Source organism: Lepisosteus oculatus, chromosome 7 (genome assembly GCF_040954835.1).
Source record: "Lepisosteus oculatus isolate fLepOcu1 chromosome 7, fLepOcu1.hap2, whole genome shotgun sequence".
NCBI lineage: Eukaryota > Metazoa > Chordata > Actinopteri > Semionotiformes > Lepisosteidae > Lepisosteus > Lepisosteus oculatus.
Window position 1 is genome coordinate 55846941 of NC_090702.1, and position 16530 is coordinate 55863470.

The following is a 16530-nucleotide window of genomic DNA, read 5'->3' on the forward strand; positions in this document are numbered from 1 at the left end:
TTATTATTAGGTGGTAAGTATAGCAGGTTTAAGTAAAATAAGTAGACGTGGTCCTGGGCACCTAGACAAAAACCTGAGTTGCAACAACTTTTGTGGCACTATTAAAAATACCAGAAGAAACCTTTTTCTTAGGAGACTCAGCTTTTTAAGACAGACAAATACAAATTTCAGCCGTGGAGCCTTCTTCAGGTCACCATTTTAACACTTGTCTGTCAATTATTTAGTGTTTTAGTGCTTTAACATACAGTCTCACTTGTTGGTTCGGCAACACCAATTCTGTTAAATGTGATAGGCTGGAACAATAGTGAAAATAAGCAGCAGAATCACTCAGATTGGCCTAAGTGCCCTCCACAATAAGAGCTGTAAAGAGACACCGTCTGTAACTGTAATGGGACCAGGAAATATTCCACTCCCATCTCATGCTCAAGTAAGGTCAAATACCGCTCTAGCCTGCCGAAACACTGCTGTGCTGAGCTCTTTGTAGGGGATGTTTGTTTCTGTTGTAGTGTTGTGTTGAACTCTGCCAGAAAACAAATTTCCCCCAGGGGATGATACAGCTTGCATTGAATTGAAGCAGCACTGCTTTGTGCCTACTGGCTGTTTGTCTGGTTTTCTGCCCTGTTTAACGATCCTGTTATGACACCAGCTCCTGGAGTCTCAGTTACCTCTCCATTTGTGGTGAGCCGGGGTTCTGTGATTCTAGTACCTTCACAGTTGCCTGGTAATGTTGTATTTTCTAAAACCACCTATCTTACACTCCCAGCAATTAGGTATCAGTACTTAACTACCTGATTATTCCTCTTGCTCTTCCCTTTGGGTCTCTGTCGAGCTTTGTTCCCCAGGTCACTCCCTTTAGAAATTTCATTTCTTTCTTCCCCTTCTTCTTCAGCTTTCTTTCTGGCTCCCGGATTTCTCTGTGGCTGCTTGTGCCAAAATGACTGGTGCTCATCCCACTCAAATATAAGGTCACGTCTAGAGAGGTGACCTTTGCCATGGAGCGGTCTGGACGCCGTTTATGACAAGAACAATAGTTCATGATATAGCTGATGGTCGCATCACACTGTAACTCAAATTCCTGACCTGAAGGGCTGAGACCAATGTTCCCTCTCAGCTGTGAGGGTGTGCGCGGACACACAGGTTATGAAATCAGCGCACGGAGGAAATTGAACTGCGCACAAAAAAATAAATTCCCAAAAAGCATGATAATAATAAAACAAACACGGTCGTCAATTGAAAAATGCTAAATTGACCACACGAGACTGGCTGCGAGAGGCCCCGCTTGGCTGTGTGCATTATTATTGCTACTCGATCATCGATATCTCTGCTCTCGTACCTCCCTGCTCATACTCGCTCCACACTCAGTCTCTATGACTGGGCTCGCTGAGTCGCTGGTCTTTTGGATCTCTATGCTTCTATGAGAATGACTATATTAACAAAAAGTAATTTCAGGTTTACAATTTTTACACCCACTCTATTTGGTGCGCACAAGTTTTTGTCGCGGGGGGGAACTTTGCACAAATTGAAATTCTTTTGCGCACACGCCGTTAGAAACTCGAGGGCTGAGGCACCGCTGTTGTGCGCTGGAGCACAGGTCCTGCTGGAGCACGGACCAGGTACTGACCAGGCTCACACCTGCTGGGCTCCAGTGGGCTGCCAGTGGAGAGCTGGAGGGCGAGAGGGCAGCAGGCGGTGTAAAAAGGTACAAAATGAATATGAATCGCTTGGTGTTGATGCATCAGGCATATAGTCGGTGTCCGAATGACAGAGGCACGATACTACAGACGTGGAGAGAAGACGGTACAGTACAGCCCGCGGCCAGCCGGGCCAGGGCGCGCGCTCGCCCTCTGGCGGAGCGTGCCGCCGTGGGCGTGGACTCCGTGACACCGTCGTGCGAGCCCAGGTGCTGTCTCAGTCACTTAGCAAGCAGTTTTAAAGGACGCTGCTGTAAGTAACGCCACCTTCTCTTTTATGCGGTTCCTAAAAACATGAATCGTGATCACCTCTGGGGCCCTGCCGCAGTCTGTTGCGATAATAAAATGTTCTCTCTCGTGTCGTAGGGCGGCGTCCGCTTGGATCTTTGGGAAGAAAGCAGGTAGGCGGCTGTGTTGCCTTTTCAGCACCTGTTTGCTTTTGTTGTCAGTAATGGTGACCGCATGACGCCGCAGTATGGATCGAGGTAGCGCGCACGGCATCATAGTCTGATCCTACAGGATCATATAAGTTGCTTTGAGGCAGCGGCGGTTTAATTTTCTCAGCTTTTCCGTATTTTCCGAGACTAATTTCTGCAAAGGAACCTTTTAGGAAAGGTGACATCATCCGGGATCAAGCGGGCTGCTGTCCATTATTGAGGCGGCGTTTCGATTAAACGCCCCGCAGAGCTAAACGATATTTTCAAAAAGGTTTAAAACGTGTATCTCCTGACTTCACCCTCCGATTCAGTCCGCTTTTCAGTGCTCAGGCGGCGCAAATTCCGGATCTCTGTTCAGTTCAGATTTCGGAAGAACAATGTGATTGGTTGCGTTATGTTTTTATTCTATTTTGATAGACGTTATTATCATCTTGGATTACTGATAATTAAGGTTATCGTTTATTGTATGTTTTTCCCACTGCCTATAAACGACAGTTACACTTTTATATTAATCATATGCCTTATCCCTCCGGTGTGGATACTGTTGGTTTGAGCTAGAAGTAAACAAGACAGTGTCGAGAAATCAACTGTCGTGGCTCCTGGTGTCCTGTCTGAGGACGGAGGAGAAGTTATATTTCACTGTAAGGTGTCAGTCGGAGAGCATTCAGTGCCCGTTAGAATTCATGACGACACTGCCAAACGTGACGAAGCAAATGAACTGTAATGTTACAAAATGTTATCAACTCGCTTATTAAAAATGACAAATTCTGAAGGGGAAAATGTACCAGTATCAAACAGCATGAGAAGAGATCACCCAGTTATGATTTCATTTGGAGGTCAGCAGCTATTTGTGTCCTAGAAATAATGTTAGACCGCAGCGGCCAGCAATGTACATGTATGGTTGTGTACAGGTAGATAACACGGGAAAGCCCATAAAAGGGAGCAGGAGCTATGAAGAGCCCTCTTGAGGGACACGGCTACTGTTTACACACACATGACGTCATCGGTCCATTTCACAGGCTGTCTTCTAATCGTCAACGTATCTGAAAGGGAGAATGTGAGGGCACTTTCTGATCAATGCTGCAGCAGCAAACTGGTGCTTCACGTCCACGTTCAGACCCGCTGGGGCGGGAGGGAACGAGGAGCAGCAGCACGCCTCTGTAGCGGAGCTAGTTTGGACAGGGTGACGTCATCGCCCCCTCCCCCCTCCCGGGCCTCAGCTGGTTCCCTGTGGCGTTACCCCCCGGAGACCCGGGTTCGCACCCAGGTGTTGCGGGACGAGGCGGCGGGGTGGAGTGTGGGCAACATTGGCCGTGTTGAGGTTCTGGCCTCGCTGTGCAGTGTTTCATCCACAGCTGCAGCCACGTGCGCCTGCAGGGACCTCTGGTGTAGGCATGCACCCTGCCCAAGGGTCCGAGCAGGGAGCCCTGGCCACACTGCGGCCTTCCGGGGCGCGACCGTCCGGAGTCCCCGCTGCTGCGGCGCCTGCAGGTCCAGTCTCCAGCGGCTCTGCTCCTGCGGCACGGTGCCCTGGTGCCTTGTTTAGTTTTCGGGTGTGATCACCGACGCGCTGTTGTTGGAAGAGCAGGATTCAATCTCCAGTGGTATCCAGGTTATTCATTCTCATTGTCGAGGCTGTTAATACACGGAAACCATTTCTGCTGCCTCGGCGTCGATAGCGCTGTTGTTCTGCAGGGGAGGACTGGTTCATTTGCTTAATGGAAATGTGGAATTTGCATGCCCTGGCCCCGGGATGTGTAATATTCTCTAAAGCCCAGCCCCTACGTGTTGGCGTGCAATACTCCTGTTTACAAATTAAAGCGTTTTTTTATGTCAAATAGCTTTTTACAGCTGTTCTTTTTAAGAATGTCTTGGTTCATTCATTGTTGTCATCAAAGAAATGCGAAATGGTATGCATCTATTAAAATGATGACAATCGGCAACTGGAATTTCTTAAATGAAGAAAACCTTGTCCCATGTAGAATCATTGTGAGACATATAACTTAGCTTGGTTCAGAAAACAATCTAAAAATTGTTAAAATTTTACTGTACAGTAAGTAACAGTAATTGTTGATAATTGTTAAAAAAGTGACATTTTTAGCAGTATGTTTTTTCAGGATTACAAAACGGCTGCTCGAACCGGTATTGGATGGCCTGTGCAGATATCCACAGGAAGTCACGCAAATTCTCACTTTCTTGTGTTTTGCAAGAGCTATACTGTGTCCTGATCACACCACAGTGTCAGTGTTTATACTGTAGCTAAAACTAAGGTCTGAGTGGGGAGTTGTCCCAGCGCTCGTTGGTAAAGGAACAAATAAATATGAATTCCTCTCTGAAGAGGAGGAGTCAGCCGCCTGAGGAAGGCTCGACGGCCAAAACACTGTTTATTTACCCCTCCTCTTCCAGATTTACTGGTTCCTTCGATGAAAACTGAACATCGTTCGGAAAGTCCGATTTTGGCTCCTGTCACACTGCAGGTTTGTGACCAGACACCCCCTTTCAGTCTGGAGGCGACTCGGGGCTCGCCCAGTGCACCCGAAAGAGTGCCGGGCAAGCAGGGAGGGAGAGGGTGGGGAGGGCAAGCTGATTTTCCCCAAACAGAAACCGAAAATGTACAAACTGAAACAGTGCAGTGATCGCTGTGTAAAGACGTCCCATATCGAAACTATGGAATGAACTCCAGTGCTGGCTGCTGGAGGGGTTTGCTTTGAGAAGCAACAGTGAGCTGTGCAGCAGGCTCCTGTGTGCTTTTTTTTCTTTCAATGACAAAACCTGCTTTGCTTGCCAGTGCATGATGTCACCTCTGCTCTCTAAAGGAAGTTGGAGCTTTAAGGACCCAGAGATGAAGGCACGGCGCAGCACAGCAAGCGAGTCTTAGCCAAGATCAATTTATATTTACATTATTAATTAATTTAGGATTCACATAAACAGGATTTCAGGTCTCTTTTAAAAGGACATGTGTTCTGGAAAGCTGGGGTCAAGAATTGCAAAGTGGATATGAACTTGTGCTGGTCACCAGTTGTGAGCACTTTTCCTGGTGGTGATCTCTGTGGTTAAGCCAGGCCCCTTGGGTTTTTCAAGTGCGAAGTTAAAATGTAACCAGTGCTTGCCGCCTTTTCTGTGGAGATCTGTTGCCTTCATTTGAATGCCTGTCTTGTCCCTCTGCTTGTTTTTCCAGAGGGATCATCTTCACCTTTTCCAGAGTAATAAGTCATTGCCGGTGCTGGCCTTTCACAGTAAGGTAGCCTCGTACTGTCCCTTCTGCTTTCATCTGCTACTATGAATGTCTGGCGTGAGGCCTGTGTTCAGTAGCAGACTGGGAACATTCTGAATTAATTTGAATTACCGGGAATGTGAATATCACACTTTCTGGGGGGGTGTTTAATGTTCTGTATTACTGATCTGCTATTGGGGGGGGTGGAAATGGCAACATTTTTATATTCATTTACCCTACCTTTCCTTCTTACTGGCCGCTTCATAAAACATGTTGCTTTTTGCAGAAATTGAGACGCAGGGTTTTTGTTTGACTTGGATACACCATGAGCGGCGAAGCAGGAGAATCCTGTAAAAGCAATTCCTCCCAGCTCCACCCCAGCGAAGCAGAAGAAAGAGTTCTCTCAGATATGGATATAAGGTACAGAAAAATAAGAGCTTTTTTCTTTCGTCCAGGGCTGTTCGATATGATTTGATGAGCTTTTAAATGGCATAAGTTCCTTATTTGGAAAGATGACTGTTTTGGAAACAAAATAATACACCTTTTTCAAAGATTACTAAGATTTTCTGCACCGGATGTGAATCTGTGTGTGATCACTTCATGACGCTCGGTGATGAAGACTGAGCCGACTGCACATGAGATGCCTCTACCCATTTGTCCCATGAGCTCATTAAGAAAACTGCGAGGCTTGGCTTCTGTCCAGACACCGATGTCTTGTGGTACAGCCTGGACTTAAACTGGCAACCTCCAGCCTATGGGTCACCTCTTACCCTCTCTGATCAGTGACTTGCAGGATGAGGTGGTCGAGAGCCAACCACTGAGGGGTCTTTTGGAGAATAATTCTGGTTTTCTCTTTTCTCAGTGCTGCTCAGCACATTGGGCGACAGCTAGCAGTCATCGGCGACGAGCTCAATCAGCGTTACAGTGGGCACTTCCTAAGTGTTCTGTTGCACCCCACGCCCACAGCCGTGCATGTTGGACAGCCTTCGAGGTGTGTGTGAACTCCGAGTTTCAAAGAAATGGTTTGTAGGTTTACATCAAAAAGAAAAACTCAGACTGGCGATCCGTGCCCTTGAGATCAGAACCCTCATGGTGGGAGGGTCTTCTCCAGTTTGATTCTGTTCCTGGGAGCCCACCTGTATGGAATTTACACCTGTCAATTCAGAATCCGTCCCGGAACTTGTGCGCTCTGGACCCTCGAGGAAAGGGTGGCTTTGCCGCTTTGCTGCTTTGCCTGTGCTCGTAGAATAGAAGATGGATTTGCATGGATGCAATCGGAACATATCCGAAATAATATTCTGAAATTTCACTGATTTTAGTAAACAGCAGTCCAGTTTCACAGTGCTTCCAAAGCTAAGAATGTAAGAGAAACCTCGTCTTTGTTGTTCCACCCAAGACGGATATCGGAGACAAATAGGATAGATGGAGGGAGAAGTCAAAATGAAGGTTTACATTGGGAGCAAACACAAAGGGGGAACCAAAGAGAGAAATGAAACTAGTGATCAGGTAATTAAAGGCTAGTATCTCAGAAGATGAAACTGTAGCGGGAACTGGAACTGTCGAAACATGGCCAACAGGGCATGGTGGGGAGGAGTGTGACGCTAGCAGATACACACTGTTCTGGAGGGCTGTTTGTATACAACCTTTTTTGTGTTTATAGTTTCCGTTTGCTACCTGCATGAAAAATGCTCTCTACTGCAGCTGAGCTGTTGGTGCATTAGTATACTTGACAATAGTGGTCTTCAAGCAAATCATGTTGCAACAAACCTACTGCTCTCCGTCTACAGGTAAAACAAAAGGTTGTGTCAGGAGACTGCTCTGAAGCAGTGCCTGACCCTGCATCTCTTTCCATTCTGCTTTTCCCCAAATACTGCTTCCTCTCTCCTGGACTGGACTGGAGAGCCATCCTGCAAGCACAGAGTTTCTTCCGATCTCTCCTTCAGCGAGTGGAATCAGTGCAGAGCATCAAAAATGATTTTAAAGTGCCTGTAGTCGTAAGTTGCACAACTCGAACAGATATTCTTACTGGAGTGTGAGCCAGGACTTCACCCTGGGCAGGACACCAGTCCATCACAGCTTGCACATGATTGTGTTGCTGATGAGCATGTCCTTGAGAAGCTAAGGAAACCGAAGCACCAGGACCAGAAATCCACACAATCGGGCCTCCCAGGCCAGAATCAAACCCAGGGCCCAAGAGTACTTACAGCCTGTGAATAAATCTCTACTGTTCAGTCATAGTGACATCTACAATGGGGCTTATCTTACCCTGCTTCAAATGTTTTATGCTTTTGAGGTTGCAAATGTATCTTTCAGTTGCGTTTATAGAATAAATCAAGGTCTTGACCCATTGCAATTGTTAAAATTGATTCATTTTAGAAGATCGCCTTTTGGCTTCCATGTGGGCGCAAGATCCATGTTCGGAATGATCAAAAGGTGCCTGGTTTCGGGAGCAGAGGCTCCAGCAGCCCAGAGATGCAGCCGATGGAGGAGCTGGGTGAGAGTGCTGGTCATCTTGACCCTCGCGTACATTCAAAAGGCACAGCAGTGACGTTTAATTTTGGGGCACTTGGTCCCGATGTCGTTTCAAAACGATGTCGTCATGCAAAGCGATGTTTTTTACTACTGTGCCAAGAGAAGGGAGAAGGAGAAACAAAACAAGCGATCCGGTAATTAAGTGCTCTTGCCTAGAGGCTGGTATCGGGGAAAAACAAATTACAGGAGATGCAGGATACAACCGGAACTGGAATCGCAGAAACCTGGTTAAGGGCACACGAGGGAGGGGAGTGTAGCAGTAATGGACGCGCTGTCCTGGAGGGAGCAGGGGGTGTGTGCCGGGATGGAGCAGGCCTGGCTCCCCACTGTTGTTCACTCTTCTTTCGTCCTGGGTCGCAGGTCTCCCACTTCCACCCCAGCCACGCCTGCAGCGGCTGGGCCGCGGGGGCGCTCGCCGTGATCCTGCTGGCCGCGGCCGTCTGCATTGAGCTCTAGAGGGCCGGGCGGGGAGGACACTTGCACTGAAGAGTCACAAGCAGGTCTGTGACTGACACACTTTGGAACAGCATTATCGGCAAGGAGGTTAATGCTTTTATTTAAATTTGACTTCATTCCTTTATTTTCCTTTTTGTGTATTAAAATTCCAAGTGCTGGGACACTGCGTTTTCTAAATCTTTGCAAGAAAATGAGTTTTCTGAAAGGCTGCTACTGGTTAACAGTCTACGTAATTATAATTCTGGTTCACTGGCTGAAAGATTTTTTTTTTAGATATATTTGTATCTTTGTGTGACCTTTATGTATTTTATGGTGTCTGTAGTAAAATTAAAAGGAATGCAGGACTTCCTTCTGTAAAGCTAAACTAAATTTTATATAACTTTAATAAAAAAAACACATTGTAATGTCTGCTTTTGGAATTTCTGGATATTTTTGCGTTTATACTTCCTGCACCAAACCATTTCATTTTCTTAGCATCTTCTAGTTGTGCAGATTTCCATTAGAAAATTACTCAAGTTAAAAATAAAATGGAACATTGAGAGCAGGGTAGATTTCTCTGGATCTCTGGTAAAAGCTATTTTCTTAGTTTTAATTAAAGAATAGTTTCATTTCTCTTTAAACAATAAAGCTATAGTCACTGAAAGAGCTAAGCAGGCTCTTTCCTACATGAAGCACGAGTCTGTTTACTTTAGACCGTGCGTTTGCTTGACCCTTTGTGTGCGGAAAGGTGGAACACATCTGTCACTTCCTCCTGGACAGAGTTCAAGTTGTTCTGGGGTGAGAAACGCAAGAGAGTTTGCAGAGTCTGTTTATGGATGGGAGCCCTGAATGTCCATGCGAGGTGCAAATGTCAGATAATTAAAAGTATATTGCCGAGTCTCGGACAGTTTTGTGTTGCATTAAATACCACTTGCTGCACCATCATTATTTTAACAGTCACCTTCTAATAAAGCAGTGCTAAAGGTAGCCAAAGAACAGCACGCACACACACTGTATTTTTACCCAGCTCACTGAACTGCAACTAATTGGAATTAAGCAATTTAAACCAGAACAACGGGGAAGGAATTTGTAAAGAATGCACATCAAAGAAAACAAAAAACAGCATTCCAAGCAACCTGGAGCTTTTCTAAGAACAGCTTTTATATACAAGAAACTAATACTATTATTAATTCATTTAGCAATGATCATAAAACTTAACATGGTAAAATGTAATTAAATGACACCCATCGGGGACCTACGCTTGTAGATCCTTTTCAAGAGGATTGGAGGATTTGGAAAAAAAACAAAACAAAACCGATCCGGGTAAAGGAAAGGAGCTCTCCCAGTGTCGGGCGGGAAGGTCACATTACAACATCGATGTGCCTGTAACCCTGCCAGGCTTTCAGATTGCACTTCTGCAGCGCAGATCCCAGCTGCCTTCCCGGGCCCACTTCGTACGTCTCGGGGAACTCGGCGCCCTGCCTCCTCTCGTAGATGGCGTGCACCGTCTGCTCCCACTTGACCGGGGACACCAGCTGCTTCAGCAGCAGGCGCCGGATGTGCTGGCCGTGCATGTACTTCTTGGCATCGACGTTGGAGTACACGGATATCTCCGGCTTCCTTATTTCCACTTTCTTCAAGACCTCCCTCAGGGGCTCGACGGCCGGCTCCATCAGCGCGGTGTGAAACGCGCCGCTTACAGGCAGCAGCTTTGTGCGCAGGAAGCTGAACTTCCTCGAATTCTTCTGCAAGAATTCCAGTGCCTGGAAAGAAGAAAAAGTAGTCTCTAAAACAAAAAAAGAGTTTCAATCTTTGGCTGGATGTTCAAAAGAGCCTGCCAAACAAACAACAGGTCAATAACCGCTGTGGCTGGCCTGATAGTGCTCTCACAAACGTGGAACATTCCAGACAGGGAAATTCCTCACATTTTTTGCAAAGGAACTTCCTTCCACATTTAAGAAGTTCAGGGTTGTATGTGTTGATGCAAGGAATCAACAAGTAACATATGTAGTAATGTTTTGCACATACAGTGGTGCTAGAACGTTTGTGAACCCTTTAGAATTTTCTGAATTTCTGCATTAATTTGACCTAAAATGTGATCATATCTTCACCTAAGTCATAACGATAGATAAAGAGAACCCAATAAAACAAATAACACACAAAAAGGATATAGTTTTTCATTCATTTATTGATCAAACTGATCCAACATTAAATGTCTTTGTCGGAAAAAGCATGTGAACCTCTAGGATTATCAGTTCAGTTAAGGGGATAATTAGAGTCAGGAGTGTCAATCAATGGGATGAGTAAGTTTGGGTGGCCCTGCCCTATTTAAAAAACATAAACCTGAGCCTTCACTACCAAAGTCTGGTCTTCACCACGCTGGTTTGTGAACGCATGCCATGCCTCGATCAAAGGAGATTTCTGAGAACCCCAGAAAAAGAGCTTCCGATGCTCATCAGGCTGGAAAAGATTACAAAATGATTTCTAAAGACTTTGGGCTTCACCACTCCACTGTCAGCAGATAGTGTACAACTGGAGAAAATTCAACACCACTGTCACTCTCCCCAGGAGTGGTCGTCCAACAAAAATCACTCCAAGAGCAAGACGTATAATATTCCGGGAGATCACGAAGAACCCCAGGGCAACGTCTAAGGATCTGCAGTCCTCTCTTGCTCTGGCTAACGACAGTGTTCACGAGTCCACCATCAGGCAAACACTGAACAAGAAGAGTGTGCATGGGAGGATAGCAAGGAGGAGGCCACTACTCTCCAAGAAGGACATTGCTGCCCGTCTAAAGTTTGCTAAAGACCACCTGGATAAGCCAGAAGACTACTAGAAGAATGTTCTGTGGACGGATGAGTCGAAAATAGAACTTTTTGGCTTAAATGAGAAACGCTGTTTGGCGAAAACCAAACGCTGTATTCCAACATAAGAAGCTCATCCCAGCCGTGAAACACGGTGGGGGCAGGATCATTGTGAGGGGCTTTTTTGCTGCCAAAGGACCCAGATGGTTTGCCACCATTGAGGGAACTATGAATTCTGGATTCTACCAGCATTCTACAGGAGAATGTCAGGGTATCCGTCTGTGAACTGAAGCTCGACAGAATGTGGGTCTTGCAGCAAGACAACAACCCTAAACACACAAGTCACTCTATCAAAGAATGGTTGAGCAGAAGAAATTTCACGTTTTGGGATGGCCGAGTCAAAGTCCAGACCTTAATCCAATAGAAATGTGGCAGGACCTGAAGTGGGGAGTTCATGCAAGAAAGCCCCCCAGCATCACTGAGCTGAAGCAGTTCTGTAAGGAGGAATGGGCTAAAATTCCTCTAAGCCGATGTGCAGGACGGATCAACAGTTACTGTAAACTTTTGGTTGAACTCACCAGTTACTGAAAGCATAGGTTCACATACTTTTTCCGACAAAGAATGTTGGATCATTTTGATCAATATATGAATGAAAATGTATATCCTTTTGTGAGTTTTATTGGGTTCTCTTTATCTATTTTTATGACTTAGATAAAGATCTGACCACATTTTAGGTCAAATTTATGCAGAAATTCAGAAAATTCCAAAGGGTTCACAAACTTCCTAGCACCACTACGTCTATAGAAGTTACCAAGCTGTCCCATGTATTATACAGAAGAACGTGTTCAGAGGTTGCACAGGGGTCAGGAGGAACACGACATGCTGTGAAGACATGAGAGGACGGTGAGGTACAGGGGGGAGTGCTTCAATCTCCCGACTCAAAACCGGAAGGTTGTGGGTTCAAATCCCAGGTGAGAAACTGCTGCGGCTCAGATGAGTAAAGTGCCCCATGCTCATGCTGCTTCAGCAGATGCAAAGTTGCGTCAGTGGGTCATCACGGTAAATGAGGATTTATTTTTTCTTGACTGGTTGAATAAAACATAAAATGACGCGCGCATCAGTGATCAAGTTCAGGACTGTGCATATTAAATTCACAAGCCTTTTCCTGTCTTTTCACACAATCGGCTTGCAGGAGGAAACCACCTTCCACTTCTGTCTGAAACCTCAAGGCCATTTTACCTGCAATCTACTTCATCATTGACCTTGAATAATAAGATTACGAGCAATTTGACGTTGAATCCCAATACATGACAGAATTTACTACATAATCACTTCTCACCTGAAGCTTTGTGGCAGACGCCTATCTGCACGCTTTCCTAAAAGACAGTCTTTTCGTCAAAATGCTGTACCTGGAGATGCCCTGCGATCACTCTGCCATCTGGGAAAAGGTAGCTGGAAATGGAGCACACCGGGCTCTCTATCCCCAGACTCTCACAGTGCTCCCGGGCCATCAGACAGGCGTAGCCGTATTTAGCCTGTGCCTTCCCAAGGACCGCCATCATTCCACTCGGGATCCTGTCCGACGCCTCCTGCATGGCCTCGGCGCGGACCTTTACTGCGTACAGAGCTGCAGCGAGGGAGAAAGAAATCAGCAATCCGGAAATAACGCACAGTTATTAAAACCGAGTCAACACACAGCAATGTTTCAGCTGACGAGTGGACCGAAATGGCCACTCGGCCGTTTGTTCAACAGAATACAACTGAGCTCAACCAAAGGGTAACCCTAGCTGTTAAATCTTAAAGACTGCGAGGACAAAGTCTTTAAAGAAAATGGTTTTTAAGAGGTCACCTCCACAGGTTAGGTTACGAGGAAGCATAGAGGGGAACATCTCACCTTTAAATAATAAAGGCAGACTTTTTTTGCAGAATTGTGACTGAACTCCATTCTGTTCTTTTTAGCATTTAAATTATTTCAACAGCCTCATTCCTCCTCTGTTCATGCTATTTTTAATTACAGACAAATAATCCACATTCTAAATGCCCCTTGTACTGTATACAAGTTAGTCATTATTTACCTAAGGCCTCTGTAACAACAGATTTGAAGGTTTTATCCCAGTATTGAAAATTCCTTGTTTCTAAACAATAACACAAATCTGTCCACAATGACTTACTTTATCTGTACTGATAAGGTACTGATTTAAAGTAAGCTACCCTTTGACCAGCTGAGACCTGGCCTGTATTGTAACCTTCCTGACTATAGCAACCAATGCTGTATCCATAATAACATCTCCAAAAACTACAAGACAGAGGCATTTCTCCTATAAATCGCAGGCCTACGAACATGCACACACAGATCAAAAAAAGAGAGCAGTTGGTACTCTTAATGCAAAATGTGACTAAACAACATCAGTGTTGCAGCAATGCAACAGTCATACAGACAGAACACTAATCAGAACCAGACCTATCCTGTAGAGCTAGAAAACCCAGCCAGAGCAGTCACAGGTAGCCTTCTGGTAGAGTTCTGACCCACGTCTCTCAAAAAACCCATATTCAAAGCACAAGCTGTGCATCAATGAAGCAGAAACCAAAAAAATTTAGTGCTGCAAGCTGTATTGCATTTATTGCAGCCATTCTTTTACAACAGCCATTTTTTACTTCAAATCTACAAATGCTCGTAGAGTGTTTTCTTAAAACTGTTAGAAAAAACAACGTTTAGTAAAACACTGTTCCAAAGAACGCCGAAGAAAAAGGATATGTTGACCAATCCAATCAAAGATCTAGGGATCTTGCTTATTAAAGTTATGTTAAGTGAGAAAAGGAATGTTCCCGCTCGTTTCCCATCGCACTGCGAGTTGGACTCCCCGCGGTGTTATGGAAAGTAGCCTCAGGCTGTAGCTGTGTAACTCGGCTTTCCCGCACTGCGGATTAGCACTGTTTGGGAGCCCCCGAGGAAAAGGAAGCAAGCTGAGCCACATGCACTGCAACCAACCAGGATCCGCGCTCGTCTGCTTCAGGGGTCTCCAGCCCACCGCGCTCCTGCCCGGGAGGGGTTCACGGTACGACCCAGTGGCCGAGCCTCGATTCCGCGGCCAGAGCTCCACGCCGCACACGGCGAGCTCAAACCCACCCATCCTCTCGTTGCTCTTACCTTCGGCGAAATCCAGCGCCCCCGCGAACACCAGGGCGGCAAACTCCCCCAGGCTGAATCCGGCGGCGGCGACGCATCTCTCGATGGCCTGGAAAACACGACAGCCCGGCGGCTCAGCTCAGCTCAGAGGCGCGTCTCCCGCACAGCGCGTGGGGTGAGCTTCCACCTCCGATCGTCCCCCGCTGAAAGGACGACTGGTGCTATAATTTGAAAATCCCTCCCTGCGTTTCCAACCACAGCATCACCATCAGAGACGTCACACGTGCACAGCCCACAGCTCTGTTCCAAACCGCGCAGAGCCGTCAGCCCAGGCGGACCGGCTCAACCCCGCCCTGGTCTCCCTCGAGCTCGGCTGGTGGAGCGGCCTCTCTCTCTCCTCCGCTGTGTAGCGAGGCTGCTGGTGCAGAAGGCCTCACAATTTGATCACCCTACTGTGTACGGAGGGCTCTGCGGTCCCTCGGGATGGAGGGCGCTATATAAAACGCAAGGAATTATTCAAAACAAGCTCACTTTGCTGGCTTGTAAGAAGAGCAGCATGGCTTGCCCTTTCTAAAATACACTTTGTGATGCAGTACAGCGGAGGAGAACAGCTCCTGGAGGAGAGGTGGCTCTGTGGCTCAGGATCTGCGCCTGTGGCTGGAAGGTTGCCGGTTCAAATCCTGCGGCCGGCAGAGGAATCCTACTCCGTTGGGCCCCTGAGCAAGGCCCTTCACCCCAGCTGCTCCAGGGGTGCTGTATAAATGGCTGACCCTGCGCTCTGACCCCCAGCTTCTCTCCCTGTCTGTGTGTCTCATGGAGAGCAAGCTGGGGTCTGCGAAAAGACAAATTCCTCATACAAGAAATTGTATATGGCCAGTAAAGTGATCCTGAGATCGTACCCCTGAGAAAGGCGCTTCACTGACAGTTCTGCAGTACAATGCCAGGCTGTGTAAGTGGGTAAAAGCATCAGCCAGATGAATTAACTAAGCCTCGTGTCAATCTCAAGTGGAAATACATATACGGCAAAACCTCTACCGCTGCCGTACAAACCCTTCACCGCTAGAAACAGCTGAAACTTCTGCATTAAGACTCCAGACTGTACACATTCTGGCACATCACTGAACTCAAGCAGAAGCGCGCACTGCGGCTCAGTGGAGGAAGTAAATGTACCGTCACATGGGAACACTGACAGCAGGGTTTTCGTGGTTCAGCCTCTCCACGGCCGCCAGCGACGTGACGAACACGGCGGGCTGGCAGTGCACGGTTTTCAGCAACTCCTCCTCGGGGCCGTTCAGACACAGGGACAGCAGGTCGTAGCCCAGGATCTTCTCGGCGGCGCCGAACATGTCCCGGACGTTTTGATACTGGGTAAGTCCTCGGCCCATCCCCACGAAGTGGTTGCCCTGGCCGGGGAAGAGCAGCACCGAGCACTCGCCGGGCTTCCTCCTGGCTTTCCCGTCTCCCAGCTCGGCACTGTCCAGCAGCTCAGCCGCGGACGGGGGCTGTCCGCCCTGTACGGGACCTGTCGGGCACTCGGACAGCGCTCGGAGAGACCCGAGACTCTCTCTCCCGGGCGTCGCTCTCGCCCGCAGAAACAGAGCCCTGCACCACCACCGCATGTCTGTTACAGACGCGTCTGCGGGCCTCCTGTGTCGCCAAAACGAGGAGGGCAGCCTTCAGTGTCGCCGCCCTGTTCAGAAAGAGAGTTTATACACGTTTTTAGACAGGCTCCGCCACCTGATAAATAATTAACCGCGATTCACCTCCCAAGGATACGTTTCTAAAATAATAATTTTTTAAAGATCTGTGGAACGTTCTGAAACCTCCAAGGGATAATTGATCATCTTCATTCCCCCCAGAGCAGTAATGCATTTACTTACTACAAGCATCCATGTGGTTGCACAGCATAAAATCTCCCTCCACCTCGGATAGGTTTTACCCACGAGTCACCAAGGGCGCCGCCATGTTGTTTGGTCACGCATGCCCGGCAGTGACGTAGAAGACTCCTTCCTCCGGGTACCGATCACGGAAAACAACACTGATTTCTGGGACTTCGAGTTCTTTCAAAATAAAAGACCCTGAAAAATTATACTGAGATTGGATAAAGATGGTAAAATTACTGTAATGTCTGAGACGACACGAATATTCTGAAGCTATTAACTTTTACAAAATAATTACTATACTGTTTGAAATGCAGTATGTTTATTTAAAAAAATAAACAAGGCATAATTACTATAATAATTATAATTATAATAATAATTATAATAATTATAATTACTATTATGAATAT

The 16530-nt window shown here is 46.8% G+C and overlaps 1 protein-coding gene across 1 annotated transcript; it reads right to left on the minus strand.

Annotated features, from left to right (window-relative positions):
- Window positions 1–9448: 9448 nt before the first annotated feature.
- On the minus strand, window positions 9449–16235 carry mcat (malonyl CoA:ACP acyltransferase (mitochondrial)). Its single transcript, XM_069192854.1, has 5 exons — window positions 16121–16235; window positions 15431–15930; window positions 14262–14349; window positions 12523–12740; window positions 9449–10072 (listed from the first exon to the last, which is right to left on the minus strand). The coding sequence occupies exons 2-5, from the start codon at window positions 15857–15859 to the stop codon at window positions 9671–9673; spliced, it is 1137 nt and encodes a 378-aa protein (XP_069048955.1). The 5' UTR covers window positions 15860–15930; window positions 16121–16235; the 3' UTR covers window positions 9449–9670.
- Window positions 16236–16530: the final 295 nt, after the last annotated feature.

Excerpts from the sequence above, each read along its gene's own strand:
- mcat (XM_069192854.1), bottom strand. The coding sequence starts at position 15,859 with ATGCGGTGGTGGTGCAGGGCTCTGTTTCTGCGGGCGAGAGCGACGCCC. Across the intron at positions 14,350-15,430 it reads TGAACCACGAAAACCCTGCT|GCCATCGAGAGATGCGTCGC; the intron begins GTCAGTGTTCCC and ends CGTGTTTTCCAG. Across the intron at positions 10,073-12,522 it reads TGATCGCAGGGCATCTCCAG|GCACTGGAATTCTTGCAGAA; the intron begins GTACAGCATTTT and ends TCTTCTTTCCAG.